Source organism: Blastocystis sp. subtype 4, assembly GCF_000743755.1.
Source record: "Blastocystis sp. subtype 4 strain WR1 chromosome Unknown seqid_0170, whole genome shotgun sequence".
NCBI lineage: Eukaryota > Bigyra > Opalinata > Blastocystidae > Blastocystis > Blastocystis sp. subtype 4.
Window position 1 is genome coordinate 24,702 of NW_014569377.1, and position 18,234 is coordinate 42,935.

General features: G+C 40.4%; 13 protein-coding genes across 13 annotated transcripts; 9 read left to right on the forward strand and 4 right to left on the reverse strand.

Moving 5' to 3' along the window:
* Positions 1-212: 212 nt before the first annotated feature.
* JH06_5278 (coatomer subunit delta-like protein) lies at positions 213-1,510 on the forward strand (the record flags this gene model as incomplete). Its single annotated transcript, XM_014671376.1, has 5 exons — positions 213-254; positions 284-625; positions 656-1,174; positions 1,235-1,390; positions 1,421-1,510. The coding sequence occupies 5 exons, from the start codon at positions 213-215 to the stop codon at positions 1,508-1,510; spliced, it is 1,149 nt and encodes a 382-aa protein (XP_014526862.1).
* A 318-nt stretch (positions 1,511-1,828) lies between these two features.
* On the forward strand, positions 1,829-2,331 carry JH06_5277 (60S ribosomal protein L34; the record flags this gene model as incomplete). The annotated part of the gene is made up of 4 exons (XM_014671375.1): positions 1,829-1,913; positions 1,945-2,024; positions 2,057-2,160; positions 2,193-2,331. 4 exons carry the CDS (start codon positions 1,829-1,831, stop codon positions 2,329-2,331), a joined length of 408 nt encoding a protein of 135 aa, XP_014526861.1.
* A 97-nt stretch (positions 2,332-2,428) lies between these two features.
* JH06_3606 (short-chain dehydrogenase) lies at positions 2,429-3,422 on the forward strand (the record flags this gene model as incomplete). Its single annotated transcript, XM_014671374.1, has 4 exons — positions 2,429-2,800; positions 2,831-2,974; positions 3,005-3,170; positions 3,202-3,422. 4 exons carry the CDS (start codon positions 2,429-2,431, stop codon positions 3,420-3,422), a joined length of 903 nt encoding a protein of 300 aa, XP_014526860.1.
* A 55-nt stretch (positions 3,423-3,477) lies between these two features.
* JH06_3605 (RNA polymerase II transcriptional coactivator) lies at positions 3,478-3,945 on the forward strand (the record flags this gene model as incomplete). The annotated part of the gene is made up of 4 exons (XM_014671373.1): positions 3,478-3,536; positions 3,586-3,661; positions 3,693-3,860; positions 3,895-3,945. The coding sequence occupies 4 exons, from the start codon at positions 3,478-3,480 to the stop codon at positions 3,943-3,945; spliced, it is 354 nt and encodes a 117-aa protein (XP_014526859.1).
* A 46-nt stretch (positions 3,946-3,991) lies between these two features.
* On the forward strand, positions 3,992-5,619 carry JH06_3604 (NAD kinase-like protein; the record flags this gene model as incomplete). The annotated part of the gene is made up of 7 exons (XM_014671372.1): positions 3,992-4,249; positions 4,280-4,489; positions 4,519-4,674; positions 4,703-4,720; positions 4,755-4,934; positions 4,964-5,473; positions 5,500-5,619. 7 exons carry the CDS (start codon positions 3,992-3,994, stop codon positions 5,617-5,619), a joined length of 1,452 nt encoding a protein of 483 aa, XP_014526858.1.
* A 92-nt stretch (positions 5,620-5,711) lies between these two features.
* JH06_3603 (hypothetical protein) lies at positions 5,712-5,962 on the forward strand (the record flags this gene model as incomplete). The annotated part of the gene is made up of 2 exons (XM_014671371.1): positions 5,712-5,787; positions 5,817-5,962. 2 exons carry the CDS (start codon positions 5,712-5,714, stop codon positions 5,960-5,962), a joined length of 222 nt encoding a protein of 73 aa, XP_014526857.1.
* A 736-nt stretch (positions 5,963-6,698) lies between these two features.
* Positions 6,699-7,865, forward strand: JH06_3602 (serine threonine-protein phosphatase; the record flags this gene model as incomplete). Its single annotated transcript, XM_014671370.1, has 6 exons — positions 6,699-6,773; positions 6,807-6,893; positions 6,926-7,051; positions 7,081-7,228; positions 7,261-7,556; positions 7,587-7,865. The coding sequence occupies 6 exons, from the start codon at positions 6,699-6,701 to the stop codon at positions 7,863-7,865; spliced, it is 1,011 nt and encodes a 336-aa protein (XP_014526856.1).
* A 1,604-nt stretch (positions 7,866-9,469) lies between these two features.
* On the reverse strand, positions 9,470-10,180 carry JH06_3601 (proteasome subunit beta; the record flags this gene model as incomplete). Its single annotated transcript, XM_014671369.1, has 4 exons — positions 9,470-9,629; positions 9,661-9,773; positions 9,804-10,074; positions 10,107-10,180. 4 exons carry the CDS (start codon positions 10,178-10,180, stop codon positions 9,470-9,472), a joined length of 618 nt encoding a protein of 205 aa, XP_014526855.1.
* Positions 10,181-10,493: 313 nt separating this feature from the next.
* On the forward strand, positions 10,494-12,875 carry JH06_3600 (histone deacetylase; the record flags this gene model as incomplete). Its single annotated transcript, XM_014671368.1, is given in 14 exon segments — positions 10,494-10,530; positions 10,567-10,679; positions 10,711-10,828; positions 10,858-10,938; positions 10,970-11,126; positions 11,140-11,374; positions 11,405-11,763; positions 11,794-11,918; positions 11,948-12,048; positions 12,152-12,187; positions 12,212-12,321; positions 12,353-12,416; positions 12,447-12,816; positions 12,847-12,875. The coding sequence occupies 14 exon segments, from the start codon at positions 10,494-10,496 to the stop codon at positions 12,873-12,875; spliced, it is 1,935 nt and encodes a 644-aa protein (XP_014526854.1).
* Positions 12,876-12,911: 36 nt separating this feature from the next.
* JH06_3599 (TOR signaling pathway regulator) lies at positions 12,912-14,125 on the reverse strand (the record flags this gene model as incomplete). Its single annotated transcript, XM_014671367.1, has 7 exons — positions 12,912-12,978; positions 13,009-13,284; positions 13,315-13,496; positions 13,527-13,641; positions 13,672-13,849; positions 13,880-14,074; positions 14,107-14,125. The coding sequence occupies 7 exons, from the start codon at positions 14,123-14,125 to the stop codon at positions 12,912-12,914; spliced, it is 1,032 nt and encodes a 343-aa protein (XP_014526853.1).
* Positions 14,126-14,177: 52 nt separating this feature from the next.
* Positions 14,178-14,556, reverse strand: JH06_3598 (60S acidic ribosomal protein; the record flags this gene model as incomplete). Its single annotated transcript, XM_014671366.1, has 2 exons — positions 14,178-14,465; positions 14,500-14,556. The coding sequence occupies 2 exons, from the start codon at positions 14,554-14,556 to the stop codon at positions 14,178-14,180; spliced, it is 345 nt and encodes a 114-aa protein (XP_014526852.1).
* A 1,840-nt stretch (positions 14,557-16,396) lies between these two features.
* On the forward strand, positions 16,397-17,254 carry JH06_3597 (hypothetical protein; the record flags this gene model as incomplete). The annotated part of the gene is made up of 3 exons (XM_014671365.1): positions 16,397-16,534; positions 16,566-16,658; positions 16,688-17,254. 3 exons carry the CDS (start codon positions 16,397-16,399, stop codon positions 17,252-17,254), a joined length of 798 nt encoding a protein of 265 aa, XP_014526851.1.
* A 39-nt stretch (positions 17,255-17,293) lies between these two features.
* JH06_3596 (ribosomal RNA-processing) lies at positions 17,294-18,031 on the reverse strand (the record flags this gene model as incomplete). The annotated part of the gene is made up of 3 exons (XM_014671364.1): positions 17,294-17,407; positions 17,437-17,692; positions 17,724-18,031. 3 exons carry the CDS (start codon positions 18,029-18,031, stop codon positions 17,294-17,296), a joined length of 678 nt encoding a protein of 225 aa, XP_014526850.1.
* Positions 18,032-18,234: the final 203 nt, after the last annotated feature.

The following is an 18,234-nucleotide window of genomic DNA, read 5'->3' on the forward strand; positions in this document are numbered from 1 at the left end:
TGGAAAATCTGATTGTTCTTGTGGTAACAACGAAAGCAAGTAATATAATTGAAGATTTGGAGACTTTACACTTGTTAGCGAAGAGTGTGGATTTAATGATAGTATGATTTGTAGTTGTTCCTGAATATGCTGGATCAATAAAAGAAGAAGCTGTTGTAGATCATGCTTTTGAAATTGTGTTCGCTTTGGATGAATTGATAACGTATGGTGGTATGAACGAACCAATTCCTCTACAACAAGTTCGTGTGAATCTGGTATCGATTGGAGAGTGAGTTGAGTGTAGGCTATGGAGAGTCACGAAGAGAAGCTATTGGCGATGGTTCAAGAGAGCAAGATGAATCAGGCTCGAGAGATTATGAAGCAGAAAGAACGGGAATTGAAGGCACAACAACCAGCCAGTTCTGGTTTATCATACTTTGCCTCATTCTTCACGTCTGCTGTGACGAATGTGGCATCAACAGTTCGTCAGATGGATTCATCAATGAGTGGAAGTGGGAATGGAGCCAGTTACAGCAGTACGAGTCCTGTGGTCAACAATACCAGTACTGTGACACCAGTGGGTCCAAGTTCATCAGGACTGGGTCGAGGAATGAAGTTGGGAATGAGTAAGAAGGAGAGTCTGTCAGTAAGTGAGGTGGAGAGAGATGAGAGATAGAGTGTGATTGTAGAAGATAACTTGGCTGTACCATCTCGAGTAACTGAGAGAAAGAAGGCTGAGGAACCCAATACGGATGTGACAGTGAACATTGAAGAAGAATTGAGAGTGAAACTATCACGAGATGGATTGATTGAGACTGTGGATGTGAAAGGCACCTTATCAGTACAAGTGAATCGGAGTGAGGCGAGTAAGGTGATGGTGTGTCTCAACGAATTCTCCAGTGATGGATTCCAACTCCAGATTCATCCTACGATCAATCGTTCATTCCTTTCAGATCATGTGTTGACTTTGAAGCAGGCAGATCGAGGATTTCCTGTGGATTCAGCAGTTTCGGTATTACGTTGGCGTCAGCCTTCTGGTGGTGACAGTTTGTTACCAATGAATGTGACATGTTGGCCTGAAGTGAGTGAGGATGGATGTACAATAAATGCTGAATACACACTGAATCCTGGTATCAAGCAGACCCTTCACAATGTACGGATTTGCATTCCTCTTCCTTCAGGTCTATCTCCAGAAGTGAGTGCAATCGATGGGAGTTATCATTATGTGAGGATATGGAGAGAGGGTGATGAGTAGTATCCAAAGGAGAGTTTCTTAGAATGGGTGATAGGTGATGTGACAGAAGAGAGAGGAAATGGAACATTGGAATTCTCGGTGAATGGTGGTAGTGAAGATGATTTCTTCCCTGCTTCTGTGGAGTTCGAGTCACCAGAAACGTTCCTGAAGGCAAATGTAGGAGAAGGAAGAGAAAGTGAGATATAGGTTGTGGAGGTGAAACGAGTGGAAGATTCAAGTCCTGTGAGGTTCGTTCAGAACAAAGTGCTTCATGTATCCAACTATACGATTGCCTAATGTGTACTAACGAAGTGTGGTTGTTATAGAATATTGGATTGTTTGTTGGGTATTGAATTGTGTTGAAATGTGAGTTTGAAAAGGAAGTGAAAAAAGGGTTTGATTTGTGTCAAAGAGCCCCTTGATGAATGAAAAAGCGAGATTGAAGAGATGTTTGAAATTAGCCCCACCCCATTTGATTGCCTTTCTTTCTTGGTCTGTCTATCCAAATTATTGAGTGATTGGCAATTGAATTGAAGATTAATCGTAAGTGGAGTGTTGAATAGAAAAGAAGAGAAGCCTAGGGGATTGTTGGTTATTGAAACTAACAGTGAGTAGATGGTTTCTGATATTCGTGTTACCTATCGTCGCAGACACTCTTACAATACTGTTTCAAACAAGTACCATATTGTGAAGACCCCTGGTAGTGTATTAGTGTTGTAGATAAGGAATAGGTGCTAGACTTGTTGTTCAGTACAACAAGAAGATTGTGAATCCCGTGAAGTGTGGTTGTTGCAAGAAACCTCTTGCTGGTGTAGGTTGTTGAGTTGTTTGTTGAGTTTGTAGATTCCTCGCATCTCTGGACGCAATATGAGAAGACTGTGTGTTCCTCAGCGTTCTGTGACTCGTGCTTATGGTGGTAATCTGTGTCATAAGTGCGTGCGTGATCGGTAATTGAAGAGGAGTGGATCTGATGAAATAGCATTCTCCGTGCTTTCCTGATTGAGGAGCAGAAGATTGTGAAGAAGGTTGCTTCTGTGAAGGCTATGCAGAAGAAGGAGGAGAAGAAGACCACTAAGAAGTCAACTAAGAAGAGTGGAAAGAAGAGCGGAAAGAAGTAATCAACTTTGGTTTGATTATATCACTCAATACTTGTGTTGTTTGTTTGAAAGGAGAGAAGTTGAAAGTGGGTAGAAGAAAGACTCACTTTTTCTTTAGATGAAACTCAATTCAAAGAGAATCCTTGCTGACCTGTTTGTTATGATCGCCACAGCACTTCTGACACCACTCTATGTGGTAGTGTATGTGCTTCGTGTCATCTTACGGGTTTTGGATAAGAGTAAGCCGATTAAATCCAAGCACGTTTTAGTTACTGGAGCCACATCTGGGTTAGGAAAAAGTCTGGCTGAGAAATATGCGAAGACGTGTGAGACGTTATTACTTCTGGGAAGAAATAAGGAAAAGTTGGAAAGGGTGAAGAAGGACTGTGAGAATATCAACGGTAATTGTGTTGTGAAGACGGTGATCGCTGATATGAACAAGCCCGAAGAGTATCGAAAGATACTGGAAGACTGTGCACAGAACGAATCTGTAGGAACTAAGGAAGTTATGTGATGATAGGTGGATTTAGTGATTTCCAATGCTGGGGTAATTGAATCAACTGCTACACATGGTAACAATTTCTTGGATTACGCGAATGAAGCAGTGGATGTGAATATGAAGGGTGTTCTGAATACGATTCTTCCATTCATCCCTAAGATGAAGGTGATTACTAACAGTTAATATTAGGTATAGGAAGTTGGTTCTGGTCAAGTGTGTGTGATTGTGGGTGCTCTTGGGAATGGAACTTTTGGTCGTGATCCAATTTATGAAGGAACGAAGAATGGAATTCGTGTGACACTTGAAGGACTGATGGCTCCTTTGAAGAGTGTTGGCATTCATTTGACGATTGTTTCTCCGGGTACAAGTGAGAGAAAGTACTGAGACTGTAGGCTTCATGAAGACGAAAATGACGGAAGGAAAGAAGACAATAATGGCCTTGGAACCTAGTTTTATGGCTGAACGAATCTATGAAGGAGTTTCGAGGATGGACCAGTTTATTTGTGACCCCTACCCAATCTATACGTTTACAGGCATGATGAAAGCACTCCCAGCAACTGTATTTGTAACTGTAAATGAATTGTTATTGAAGACGAAGGAAAAGAGAGATTAATTTGTTTGTTGAGGATCATCCGAATTCTGGAGTCACTAGAAGTACATTCTATTCTATGCAAAGGGTATCATTGGTATCGCAGTACGCTCTGCGAACTGCTCCTATACTCAGAAGGTCATTTGCTTGGATGTAGGAAGTATTTCGATGGGAATTGAGATTGTAGTTCAGAACCCAGATTTGATGATGATAATGGCTGGATGATCTCGATATCTTCCAAAAAAGCAATTAATGTTGCAGAAGTATGTTGCTTGAAATGGAAATGAATCATAGTTTCGAGGTTCTCCTTCGGTCAGTATCCGGGAGTACGCCAAGCTGGATGATGGAAAGGTGGTTCCAACAAAAAAGGGCATCTTCTTAACCGAAGAGAATTACAAAGCGATGATGGAATGTGAAGGAGTTGTAAAGCAATTGATTGAAAAAGTGAAGAAAGGAGAAACTGTTTGAATATGGAGTTGCCTTTTGTTTCCTGTAGAACCGTAAAGATGTTGAAGATTTGAACTCATTCATTGTGTATGAGCGATAATTGATCATCAGTATTGTCTCTACCATTTTATCAGATTGATCGAAGAATGTCTCAGGAATCAATTCTCTCCACAGTTGATACATTGTTGGGTGAATTAGAGGAGCTGAAGCGAAAGTTGGCTGCAAAAGAGACACAGAAGATTATGGATGTCCAATCGAATAATCAAGTAGCTGAATTGGAAAAGGAGGTTATGGATCTGAGAATGGAGAATGGTCGTCTGTCTTCTATCATTACGTCGTTAAAGGAACAGCTGAAAGGAGAAAAAGAAGAGAGTTCGGATGAGTCCTATTTCCCATGTGTTTCTGTAATCATGTTTAAGAATAGTAACTAATAGAATGATATTCTTGATGGAATCGTTTATGTATCAAACAATGATACGGATCGTTGCTTTATTTCCAATCCAACTACTCCTTCGAATAATACCTTTGAGAAAGCTCCATTTATTCTTAAGACGTTTTGTTTCTATCTAGATATGACTCCTAGATGTTCTATGAACTCATGTTCCCTTTCTGCTGTTGGTAGATATATCATGAGCACTCCTTCTGTAGTTTTGATGATTCTTTTGATATCTAGACGTTGAATGTTGTTCGTTTATGTTGGGATCGAGGTGCACGACCTCATCGAGTATTGGTTCTCAAGAAGAAAGGCAATCCCATGGCTACTGAAGTGTTGTTGAAGATCGTATCATGGTTACGAGATCGTGACATTTCTGTAATGGTGGAACCGACTGTATATAAGGAACTACAAGTAGATACAGTTACAACCTGGGATGAAAGTGTATCAGTTAAAGAAGACTCTGATGGGTGTAGGAACGATATGAAATTAATAGTATGGTTGACTTTGTGATTACATTAGGAGGAGATGGTACTTTATTGTTTGCCTCTTCTCTCTTTCCCAAGACGATGCCTCCTGTATTGAGTTTCCACATGGGTACCCTTGGTTTTTTGACTCCATTCTGTGCTAATCAGTTCGAAGAACCGTTGAGTCGAGTAAGCGAGTGATATAGTTTTGAGAATAGATCATTGCTGGAGATGTGCCGTTGACATTACGCAATCGATTGGAATACCGGATCATTCGCAGAGACACCCCTGAGAAGTCCAAACGAGGTTTATCAATTGATTACTTCTCGGATATGGCTGTTCGTGCAGAACCCAAATTAAAGATCCTGAATGATATTGTGATTGATCGAGGAACCTCATCATCAATGGTGGAGTTGAACTGTTATGTTGACACGTCACTCATTACCACTGTTCATGCTGATGGGTTGATTATTGCAACACCTACTGGTTCAACTGCATATTCCATGTCCGCTGGAGGGTCGATGGTCCATCCACTGACACCTGGAATGTTAATGACTCCTATTTGTCCTCATACCCTTTCTTTCCGACAGATGCTGTTTCCCGATAGTACTGTATTGCGCATTGAGGTGGCAATGGATAGTCGTTGTCCTGCATCGGTTTCATTTGATGGACAGTTCAAAGAAGTGTTGAATCATGGTGATATGCTGATTGTAAGTGTGGAGGATAAAGTGAAGTGTAGATTCGTACCTCCAAGTATCCCGTGCCTTCGGTGTCTCCAGATGAAAGTAACAATGATTGGTTCCGCTCGGTGCGAGACGGACTTCATTGGAACAAAGCAACTTCGTCGATTGTAGCTACTGTGAAGACTTCATGATTGATTTTAGTGTACCTGTTTGTTGACCTAATTGTATCCCTCAATTATATCCCAGAGGATCAACTTAGAACTTGATCATTTCTTTATTTCCAATGGGTTTTCTTACTGTTCCTAAAGTCAATCACTGCACTGGACTTGTTCTTCTAATCATCAACTGTATTCTGCCAGGTATGTGAAGATTGTGTGATTCATCGTAGGCATTGGCACAATGATTGGAGGTCTGATCAATGCAGGAGGATGTGATATTTGCATTTTCTTATGTGGGTGGGTGCAACTGCTGACTGCCCCTTTCATTATTGGCTGGGTCTGGTCAATCATTTGGGGTTGCAGGATGTGGGTATAGCATTGTTTTCTTTTCAAACATCAATATTCCAGAAGACTGAAAGCACAGAGAAGATCACGTCCACTAAAGCGAATCTCCACATCTGGGAAAAAGAAATGACTAATTATCATTCCTATGCCTTCTAAAAGAAGTGAAACGAGTCCAACGAAGACCTGAGTCCCAATACTCTTCAGTAACTCAACTGAAGTACGATTGAACACCTTTATCCAGTTTTCAGCATAAAATTCATATTCTTTTGGATTGCTAGTTTGATACATGTAATAACGATACTTCACCAGTGTTGATGTCCACTTCCACACACTCTTCATCCCCTTGTAAGTTAGAAGGGCAACTTGGAGTGGGAGACCATGGAGAATACCAACACAAAAGGATGGCTTCATAGAGATCTTGTTTGGATCCTCTCCAAGAACCTGGTGAATAGAATGATCCACCACCTTCTCGATTGCCAATACAGTTGCATTTGCTGCCAGGGCTTTTCCGCAATTGATCACAGTATCACGTCTAACCTGCCTAAGTGTGAATAGAAGATCATTTCTTTGACGGTATCAAAAGATTAAAAACTCCATTGTGTTGCATGACTGTTTTAGCGATTCCCAGAGGAACGGATAACAGGACAAGATTCACTGCTTCAACCGATGTGAACGATCGGAAGAAGAAAGTCTTAACAGTATCGTCATTCATTTTGTGACATCATTCTTTTTCTCTCTCTCGTTGTTCTTTCCTTTTTGTCTCGAGAATGAGTTATGAGTATAAGAAGATCCAACGAGGTATCTTCGGGTCAACAGACTTTGAGAGTTTTCAGAAGTGTCCTGTAGACATTGTGTATTCCGATATTATGGAGTAGTCATTACAAGAACTGAAGGATTTCGTTCGAAAATGCGGTGATTCTGTAATCAACACTAAGCGCTCCGAAGTCAGTGAAATGTCGCCTGTATTTATACATCTAATAGGTGATTTTTGTAGTTTGTATCGCGGTTGTTGGATATGCTTCGAGTCTTAAATAAGTGGATTGATGAGATCCCTCCACTAAAGCAGCCGTCACGATTTGGTAATAAAGCCTATCGAATCTGGAATAACCGACTATGTCAAGTAGTGGAATTGAGAGTAATTCCTGTTAGGAAGGACCTGCCCTCCTGGAACAAGTGATTCAGAAGAAGAATGAAATGATGTGTATTGAGCTCTCAGGATACTTGGAAGAGTCCTTTGGTAATCCAACTCGTATTGACTATGGAACAGGTCACGAAACTACATTCATGGTATTACTATGTAAAAAGCCATTGGTTGTATTGAGTTCATAGTTTGTATGTATAAGATTGGTTTAATCACTGATGCTGATTTGAAAGCAGTCATCCTTAAGGTATTCACTGGATATCTTGCTGTATGTCGCCATCTTCAGCGTGTGTACTGGCTAGAACCAGCAGGTTCTCATGGTGTGTGGTCGTTAGATGACTATCAGATGTTGGTATTCTACTTTGGAGCAGCACAGTTACATGGGAATGAGTTGTATTCACCAAGTTGTATCAATGATAAGAGGTTGATGGAGGAGAAGGCAGGGGAGTATATGTACTTTGAGGCTATTCATTTTATCAATACAGTAGATGAAGGAAAAGATGATGATCAGTAGACGAAATCAGGATATTTCTACGAGACAAGTCCCATGTTATATGATATTAGTGGAGCTGCTTCATGGAGCAAGATTTGTGGAGGAATGTATAAGATGTGGTGTAATGAAGTGCTTGGTAAGTTCCCTGTGGTTCAGCATCTCCGATTTGGATCGATTTTCCAGATGAATTGGACTCCCTCGGAGAATGCTGCTGAACGAGAGTATGCTCGTATAACTCCTCCTTCTCTGGATGCAGAGTCTATGCCAAGTGTTTTTACGAAAGCTCCATGGGCTCAATAAATCTGTTTGTAACAAACATACTACCACCACTGATGCTTATCCAGTTCTTCTGTAACGGTTCGATACAGTCTACAGATAATCGACTCCTTTATCAGCAACATCTTCGTTAGATCACTATTGAACTCAATCGCTAATTGTTCTTTAATTCGATGCCATAAAAGACTCTTTCGTTCACCCTACCGTTGATTCTACCAACTGCACTTACCAATAGAAAGTCAATCACTTCATTCTCACTCAACCCTTCACAATGTTCTCGAATGATATCCTGAGCAAGCTGATGATTCGCTATATTGTCCTTCTGACGCTGCTCTTCCCGTTCCACCTCCAACTGGCGCTTTCCATCCGTTGTTTGCATTTCAATAACATGTCTGTGAATAACAAGCAACAGCTGGTTGTCCTGATGAAGCTGACTAGCTACTGCTGCAATCACATCCACAAAATCAAAGACATCAATGCATTCTGATTTTAATTCCTTCCGCTCTCGAATGCCTGCATTTGTATTATTCCCTATCATCAATCCATTTATCAACTCCCACACTTCCAACTGATAAGGTGATCCTCAAAGGAGGGTTTGAATGGATCGGCAGTTAATACAATATCAAATTGCTGCTCGATTTCATCTAAAAGACCTAAAACACGTTTCTTCGTCAGATCCAATTGGACATCTTCATGACAGTCAATCAACAATGATACCCTTCACATGGGTCCTCACTTGCATTGCTTCCTTGAAATATTCCATACACTCTGATAGAAGAGCAGAACTAATGGGACTGACTTGGAACAATCGTTCCCCGATAACAAAAAGACGATTGTCAGGAGACTGGTGGAAGAGCCAAATCAAAAAGGAATTCACACGGTCTTCTGATATAGGGACCTATAGTTGTTACAACACAACGTATCTACCTGAAGCAATGCGGGATACTGGTCAAGGGTTGCAAACCACTATATCTAAGGGAGTAAATAAAGAACTACTTGTTGGAAATATGAGTAAACATCATTCATTGTTTCCCAATGGAATGGGTTATAGGTAACTATACTGCGTGCAAAACGTTCACAGTATAAATCTACGCTATAGGTTGTATACTAGAATCGATTCAAAACAGGGATTGTACAGAGTCGGGCAAAACGGAAGGAAATAAATGAATAGATTTCATGACTCGGGAAACAATGGATGGTTGAAATACTCGATTGAGATAACCCAAACCATCGTGAATATAATGCTTTCGATATGCATAACAGAAATAACCCAAGCCTAAAAGACTAGATACCACTAAAACATGGTGTGAAAGACGCTTCCATTTCCACTTTTCTTTCTTTGCCATACCATCTACTCTAACTGTCATCCTATGAACATGTTACCTACACTTCGACAGCTTGTTTTGTATGAGTTGTATGATTCCCAAGGATCCCCTTTTTACTTTCTCTCTCTGCAATATAATGAACTTGATTTACAGAAAATCTCCGTATTAGTCGGATACTCCTTTCACTCTGGCAAAGTGCCCAAGTTGGTACTAAGCAACGTGGTTTTCCCGAGAATATCCTCTACAACACACGAAAAAGAAGAGACAGTACAATCATCTTGCATGAATAACAAACAATGCAACTTAGTCCATTCGAGTTTTCAGTTTACGTACAGTAATAGTCTCTGGAGTAACAATATACACTTCTCCACCCCAACCACTGTAGGCATCACGATCCACTGAAGAAAGAAGACACTGTGAGATCACTTCAAAGAGTTCATCTGGTTCCATATCATCCTTATAACTAAATATAAACAACTCTGTTTCGTTCCTACAATGCTTCACAAGTACCCAACAGACTCTCAGCGCAGGTGGCCGATACAGCGAACTTTGGTTTGTACAGCCCTGCTCCAATTGTATCCATTGCATCCACAAAGGGCTCTCCTTTCTACATCTAACTTCTTCACAAAGAAACTACCTTATTCAGTCCAGCAATAACGGGTTCCACAAAATAGGGACCAAATCGGTGCTTATACTGTAATGTACGAACCAAAGAAGCAAAAGCCTCAGGACTGATCTCGCGGTTTTCACGAAGTTTATATGAGTTCACTTCATAGATGATCAACTGAGCAAACGTTTGGGCATCACTCTGAAGACCATTGAAACCAATGAAGATTTGGTCCGTAATCTTATATATCTTTTTGAAATTACAATCCACAGTCTGGAATTGAGCTCCTAGACGCAAATCACTAGAACTTCTAAAACGAAGTGAAAATCGTACCTTGCAATAGCTACACAGTTCTTTCCCTTCATTGCAATGACTGCAGCTCCATTATATGACATAATATCGGACATCTTGAAGAATTGTCAAACTACAAGTAGGTGAGAGAAATGACTCAATGGAAAGACAAACGGGCACTTTATCAACTATATGAACTAGAACATACATTTGTACTATTCTACAATTGAGAATTAGGGAGAAAAGGAACGATGTTAGATATTTGTAAAGGGAAGAATCGGTATGATTTATGGTATTGGAGGAATTGGAAGATTCTGTGCAATTGAAGAATAGAAGACTATTCTGGGATATACAGAATAGATAGTATTTATACTCCCGAATCGGTTCTATTTCTGTCATCAATTCAAAACAACTCATTATTCGCTTTCTATGTCTTCAAAGGAGCGAATCGCCTATTACTACCATGGTACTGCTTAACGAATATGAAATGGTAATAATGTAGGTGACATTGGGAACTATTACTATGGGCCGGGTCATCCTATGAAACCACAGCGCTTAAGACTTACCCATAATCTTCTTCTGACATATAAACTTTATCGATTTCTTGAGGTTTACGTAGGTTGCTAACAAATTGCACGATTATCAGAAACCTCACAGAGCATCAGCTGAAGAACTCATGGAGTTTCATAGTGAAGATTACATTCGGTTCCTTAGTCATATCAACCCCGGTATAGCAGATGATTACAAAGATCAAATGGCGAAATGTTTGAATTGTGGATTTCCTTAACGATAGTTGCCATCTCCAATGACTCAGATAATCCCATCTTTGACGGTATCTATGACTTCTGCCAAATGTACTGTGGCGCTTCCATTGGTTTACGGTTGTGGTTGGACATAACTTGAAGATGCTGCTTCGCGACTGAACCAAGGTCTGAATCAGATTTGTGTGAATTGGTCTGGAGGTCTTCATCATGCCAAGAAGGCTGAAGCATCCGGATTCTGCTATGTAAACGATATTGTCCTAGGTATTTTGGAATTGCTCAAGCAGGTGTTGGTAGTATTGTATGATGGCTAGAGTATATCCTCGTGTCATGTACATTGATATCGATATCCATCATGGTGATGGTGTAGAAGAGGCTTTCTACCTCACAGACCGAGTAATGACAGTTTCATTCCACAAATATGGGAATTATTTCCCAGGAACAGGGAGTGTGACAGATGTTGGTTTGGGTATAGGAAAGAACTATGCTGTGAATATTCCGTTGAAAGACGGAATGGACGATGATTCCTATAAGTACATCTTCGAGCCTGTTCGTATCGAAGGATGGATTAATGTGTAGGTGATCAAGAAGTGTGTTGAAACATTTCAGCCTTCAGCAATTGTACTTCAATGTGGTGCTGATTCAGTGACAGGAGATCGCCTAGGTTGTTTTAATCTGTCACTTCGAGGACATGCTAGTTGTGTTGATTTTGTCCGGAATTTGCATATTCCTCTTCTTGTTCTCGGTGGAGGCGGTTATACGATAAAAAATGTGAGTCGGACGTGGTCATATGAAACCTCAGTTCTACTCCATAAGGAAGTAGACAATAATATCCCATACAATAACTTCATTGAATGGTATGCTCCAACATATCAACTCCATCTGACTCCATCCAATATGGAAAATAAAAACAGCCGAGAATATCTTGATAATTTGATGTGATTGTTGGAAGGAGGAATGAGAGGTAGACAAGATATCACTGAACATCTGAGGTGTATTGAAGGAGCTCCTTCTGTAGCAATTCAACGTGTACCAGATGTATGGAATAAGGAACGGAGAGAGGAGGAAGAGGATATGGAGAAGAGAGAAGATGGTAGGAGTATTGGAAGAGGTGAATGGTAGTGAATGGGATTGATGAGCATGTGAGAGCAGATGGCGAATTCTATGATGATCCTAAGGATATTGATCATGATGATGGTGTAAAGAAGGAAGATGCTTGCCTTGTTTCTTACAAATCCTATCCCCTAAGTTCATGCAGATTCCCGCGACTATCGACTCGATGATTCTAGAATGATCTCATCGAATACCCATAGTATTTTTAACTAGACGTATTGTGATTTCAATATGACTACAGTTGTATCAGTTAGAAGGTGTGGTGAGCGTTAGGTACCTCCAATGAAATGGGCGCAAAGAAAGGAGAGTGTCTTTGTTACAGTCAATGTTACAGATATTGAAGATACAAAGGTGGATGTAAATTCTTCTCATCTCACCTTTTCGTACTGATTGCTTTATAGTTGTTATTCTTAGTGGACGAGCAAAGGATACTGAGTATGGTGTGACTCTGAACTTCTACAAGGATATTAATCCAGAGGTTCGGTTTTGAAAGGAGACTGAAAGGTAGAAAAGCAAATGGTCTTGTACTCCTCGTTGTGTCCAGTTCCATCTGGTGAAGGATACCGATGAATCATGGCCTCAACTGCTGAAGAACAAGAATGAATACAAGAATTTGCTTCAAATTGACTGGGCTCTTTGGGAAGACTCGGATGACGAAGATGATACGGGAAAAGATAATTTCCAGCTTCCCCCCAACTTCCAGGATTTGATGAAGAAGTACAACGATGAGGCTGGCATGCCTGAGGAGGATGATGATTGTGATTGTGGTCACGATCACTGTGGTTGTGGTCATGACCACTGCGATAGTGAAGATCTCTGCGATAGTGAAGAGGATCTATGTTCTAGTGACGATGAAAGCGATAGCTTGGAGGAAGATGGTAGTGGATGATAGAAGTGGTTACCAGTAGATATGCCTCCTCTGGAAGAAGATAACTAATGGGTATAGATCAATTCCTTGTTTTCAATAAACAATTCAAATACGCTTAGTATTACCAATACCTCTAGAAATATCATCCATCATATCATCATAGTGACGATCACTACACATCAACTCAATCCAAAGTAGTTACCGTATGGTTGCACGATCTACCAATTCTTCATCATCTTCCAATCCTTCTTCTTCGAGTTCCTTGTACCGCTTATCCGGTTTCTCTTCAGCCTCACGTGCTGCCTCTGCTTCGTGCATATGGAACAATTCCTCTTCCGCATAGTCCTCCATGGAGCGAGTTGGGAGATTCCACCAGGGTCGGAATACACTTGCTTTGATGGTTTCCTTTGTCATTCGTAAATCGGTTCCAATGTGAATCACCTGCATTGGTTTCCGACTAGCCTCTTCATATCCCTTCCTATATTTCATGAAGCACATCTAGTCTTACACCACTTCTTTATGCAGATCCTTTCCAGAATCTTTCATGCTCTGCATATACTTGAGAATTTCCATTTCCTGAGGAATCATTTGTAGATCATTCAAAGCCTTCCGAGAACAACTCTGAAGAGCCAGAATCCACTTTTCCCGTTCTAGATCTTCGTCTACAATACTTCCCTTTTCTTTCCGTTCCTAGAGATTAGAAATCCATATCATCATAACTTCCATAATATGAATCTCTTTCAATCGCGCTTCACACTCTTTTTCTTGTTTCATGCGACGAATCTTTTCGTCTCGTACTTCATTTCCAGAGGGTTTTGACTTGGTTTCCTGTCGTCTATAGATTGATACAATTATCATGAATTACTCCAGATAGGCATCATATTGAGTTTCCGAGTCCTTATCTAGAATCTCGCATCGCTTCAATACATCCAAAAAGGATTCCAAATAGGATGATGCTCTCTCTAAACGGCTAAGACGATCCTCCATGCCCTTCTGATACACAAACCCACAGTAGTAGCCAACAATCAAGTATTTGATATCATCTTTAGATTACCCATTTGCTACAAAGTTACCCGTGGAAATATCCCGGATTGTTTCATTGATAGAAAAGACATGTTCCTTTCTGATAAGGATTTCACATGTATGAAGATTCTTTTCTAGTTCTACAATCAGCTGTTTCCCAGTAGGGTCATCTGCTTTGAAGAACTCGGTGGAGAGACGATTATACGCTTTTTCGCATGCTGCGAACACAGATTCGAGTGAAGACTCTACAATTCATTCAATGCACTAGAAAATCCACCTTCTACAGTTGTTTCCATAAGTAATCTGAACAAACACTAAAACATTTGACTAAGAGGAAACAATAGATGATTACCAGTCATCATCATCATCACCAAAGAGACCACCTCCAGACATATCAATGTCCTCTTCTTCTTCCTCCTCTTCTTTCTTCTCCTCCTCCTTCTTCTCCTCAGTGGCAGCAGGAGCAGCACCAGCAACAGGGGCAGCACCTCCAGTGGGAATGGAGACGAGCTTCTCAAGTCCCTCCTTGATCATATCCTCAACGTTCTTTCCCTCCAGACTAGCGAGCATACTCTCAATCTTCTCATCATCAGCCTCAGCACCAACAGAGTCAAGGACGTTCTTGATGTCAGCAGCCTACTCTATCAAACCCATTTCAATCGACTCCTACAGCAGGCTTCTCATTTCCACCCAGAGTAAGGAGTAGGTAAGCACTCAGATGTCTCATCTATACCCAATTAGTTCCATCTTCCTCGAACTGATATCTTCACAATTTCTCAACATATGAACCCAGAAACTTACCTCCTAAATCAAATAATCTGTTTCATTCCATTCATCAGAATCCAGGGGTTCAAATTGCAAATCAAGGCGTGATTACAGAAGTGCCCCATATCATCTAATTCTCTCAATTTGTGTTTGACTAAAGCAACAATGGACCCAACTATTCTGCATAACGTTCTTTCATCTTTGTCCGAAGCTCTTCTCGACTCAGTATCGTTACATCAGAATAACCCAGAAGATATTGACTATATCTCATTATAAGTATATTAAGTTACAGTCTATGTAACGCATTAACGAAAATCGCTTTTCCCTTCGAATTGTCCTATGAATCGAACTTAGAGTCATACCATACCTTCGTAAGATAGAGATAAAGAACTCCACATCCAATAGCAAATAGTACACAAACAACAGACCCTCCAATCATAAGAGTCACAAATGCATAGAAGAAGGGGAAATATCTGCGAGGAAGACGAAATCCTAGAATCGCATCCATAGATCTTTGCTACCAATCACATTTGTAGTCTCTTCTCGATCCCGTAGTGCTTCGATTGTCAAAAGAACAATAATAATGAATCCACCTCCATAATAGAGGGGATAAAAGAGACAGACGACCTGAATAGGAGCGATACAGAATGACATACCCAAAAACACAAGACCGCATAGAAAAAACAAACGAGAAAGTTACAGAAGACATTCGATGCTGTAATGTGAGACATCTTAATGTGTAACATACTCTGCGTGAGCAACACTGGATGAGCTTCAAATGTCCGAAGATGAACGAATCTGGATGAAAGAAAAGTATTCAAATGTACACAATCATAACACAAAGATACATGTACCACGAAGGATATCCCACAGTCAATACACAAGTAAAGAATCTCCAAATCTCCAAATTATCGAAATAAGACATCGTATACTTCAAAGTTAAAAAGGATTCGACCATATCTCATAACAGCCCATTCAAAATTGTTTCCAGTCCAAGAGGCCACATAACCACCTACTACGAGAATAATAGCATATGTCGCTAGAAATGGATAAAGTTTCCTTTCTTCCTTCATTGTGACAATGATAACCACTTTTGGGAACTGTGGCTCAATTGACCCAATACCGAATTCATCAACTATTCACTACTCAGGAAACAGGAGAAGATGGACTTTTTGAAAAATTCAGCTGCAGGTGCTCCAGCTACAGAGAAGGATGCCGGGAAGGATTATGTACCAAAGACAAAGTGCGTCCTATAGAGTCTCCTCTGACTGTAGGTCAAGTTATTACCGTCTCACAGAGGGATTAAAGAGTTTCTGGAAGAGTACAGGTTCAACACCGGAGATCCGCATGAACAACATATCCTATCATTCCTTTTGACTTACAGAACCCTTTACTCTTACCTCTTCTTCTTACTCAATAGTCTGTTGTTTGCTGGCAGCATTGTCGTATTCAAGAGTTATGGAAACAAGCTTGCTCTGTGAAGGCACTGAGATTCACTTTAGTCATTGTTACATTCGTGTTTGTTGCATTCAAGTGAAAGCAATGTCTAGTCAAGAGGATATTGCAGTATCATCTGATGATGATAGTCCATTCTTTCTATGTAGTAGTAGCAGTGAAAGTGAGGTTAGTGTATTAAGAACGGCCTAAACAACAGATTTCAGTGTCTGAAAGTGAATGGAATCGATCTGTACTAGAAGTGGATGAAGAATTTGACAAAGTGAAAGATGTTCAAAGTGCGACTGTTATACTGTTGATAATGCAATGGTATGATTATATATAGGAATGAAAAATATGAAAAGGAGATGGATACGATTCACTTGCTAATCACTACTGGCAAGCATATCGAAGCGAAAAATGCATGTGAAAACCTTCTAAAAGGGGAGCTGAAACATCGGTGTGAGAATGCAGAGTTTTGGATCACATACGCATCGATTGAAAAGGTATGGATATTGTTGAATCATCAGTGTCTAGATTATTGGAACACCAGATTCGGTAATTGAAGTATATGATCGTGGATGTGAAGCTTTGAAATTCAATCCTCCAGAATTACTTGTATTATCTCTTGTAGAACTGTCTATGTGGCTTTAGTGTAGGATATGCGTTCATTTGTGGAAATGACAGTAGATGAAGAAGATGCAGTGGATGAGCTAGATCTACCTTTGTCGCAGCAAGAAACGAAGACATCTACGCGAAGGGCAGATGCCATGTTCTCGCTCATGAAACAACAGGAACGACGTCTAAGTCGAGGTGAAGAAACTATTCTTGCTTCTCCTGTTCGGCCTACGAAGAGAAGACACCATCGAGATTCCTTCAACAAGCATGAAGTAGATGAAAGTGGAGCAACTATGGTTGTCCTAACTCCTGTCAAAGCAACTCCGAATCAACAGCGAAAACACAAATGCGAAATGATTCTGACACCTGTGAGGAAGAGTATTCGTCTGATGAAGCAAGAAAAGGAAGATATTATCACGGATAAGTTGATTGATACAACCTATGCATATGCTAATAACGAGTTCATTCAAGATAAAACTATTGATGCTTCATGTGTTTGTTCAGAAACAAGATCTAAATCAACGTTTCTTATAAACACATGGTTTCAAGGAAGGAATCGAAGCCGTTTTCTGTCGATTGACTCCTCGAACCTTCTTGAAGAAGAATAATCCAAAATGAGTATTCTCTGTATTCTTATCATCATTAACTCACCACAGACCCACTTTACGATACAACTTGAACCCTAGTTTCTCAATGTTTCGAATAAAGCCCTGTTCACCTCCAATCGATTCACTCTCAAAACGACTACGAACTTCGGCAATCTACTTTCAACAGTGGCTGCTATTCCTACCCAGAGTTGACCTCCTTCATGAAGACAACGATTGCTTTCAGCAATGAATTCACTCCAATTTGTTCCCATCAGAGCTAAACAGAAGATTCCGATGTCTAAGGACCCATCCTCGAGAGGAACATGAGCAATGTCACAAGCAGTAATGAAATCCTCTTTGGAAACCAGATCAAAACTATATACATCCTGGTTTTTGCACTCTTTATAGATTTTCCCATCACCACAACCGAAATCACCAACCTTCTGGCGCTGAAGTTTTCTATATATTCAGAAGAACTATATAAGAATACTTTAACATTTTAATGAGTACATCAACAGGAACTAATGGCCATCGAGTGACCTGTTCACGAAAACCCTCATGGTATAGGTCAAAGAGTGACACATCCTTCTGAATCATCTCAAGAGAGTCATTTCCACTCTGCGTATACAACTTCTCGTTAATCCAGCGAAATTTGGATCCTTTTAGTTTGTCCTGCAACTGGTTTAGCAATCCCTTTGATTTACCAGGAGACAACTTCACATTCAGACTGCGATGCAACTGGGGACGTTCATGAGATTTCGTACTCTTCGTCTTTTCTACTCCTTTCTTATGCTTCATGGAAAGAAAACATAAATGAATCCCCTACATCTCATTTTTGCTGAGGTGAGAGCATGGATGCATTACTGTTCTTTATCGATCGAGAAAACCATATAACAACAGTGAGTCGCGAACTCCACGACGTGCACAATACTGGTTTTTGATCCTAATATAATCATTCAATCAAATTCTGCCGTGATTCTGCCCTTCACTCGTTTAGAGAT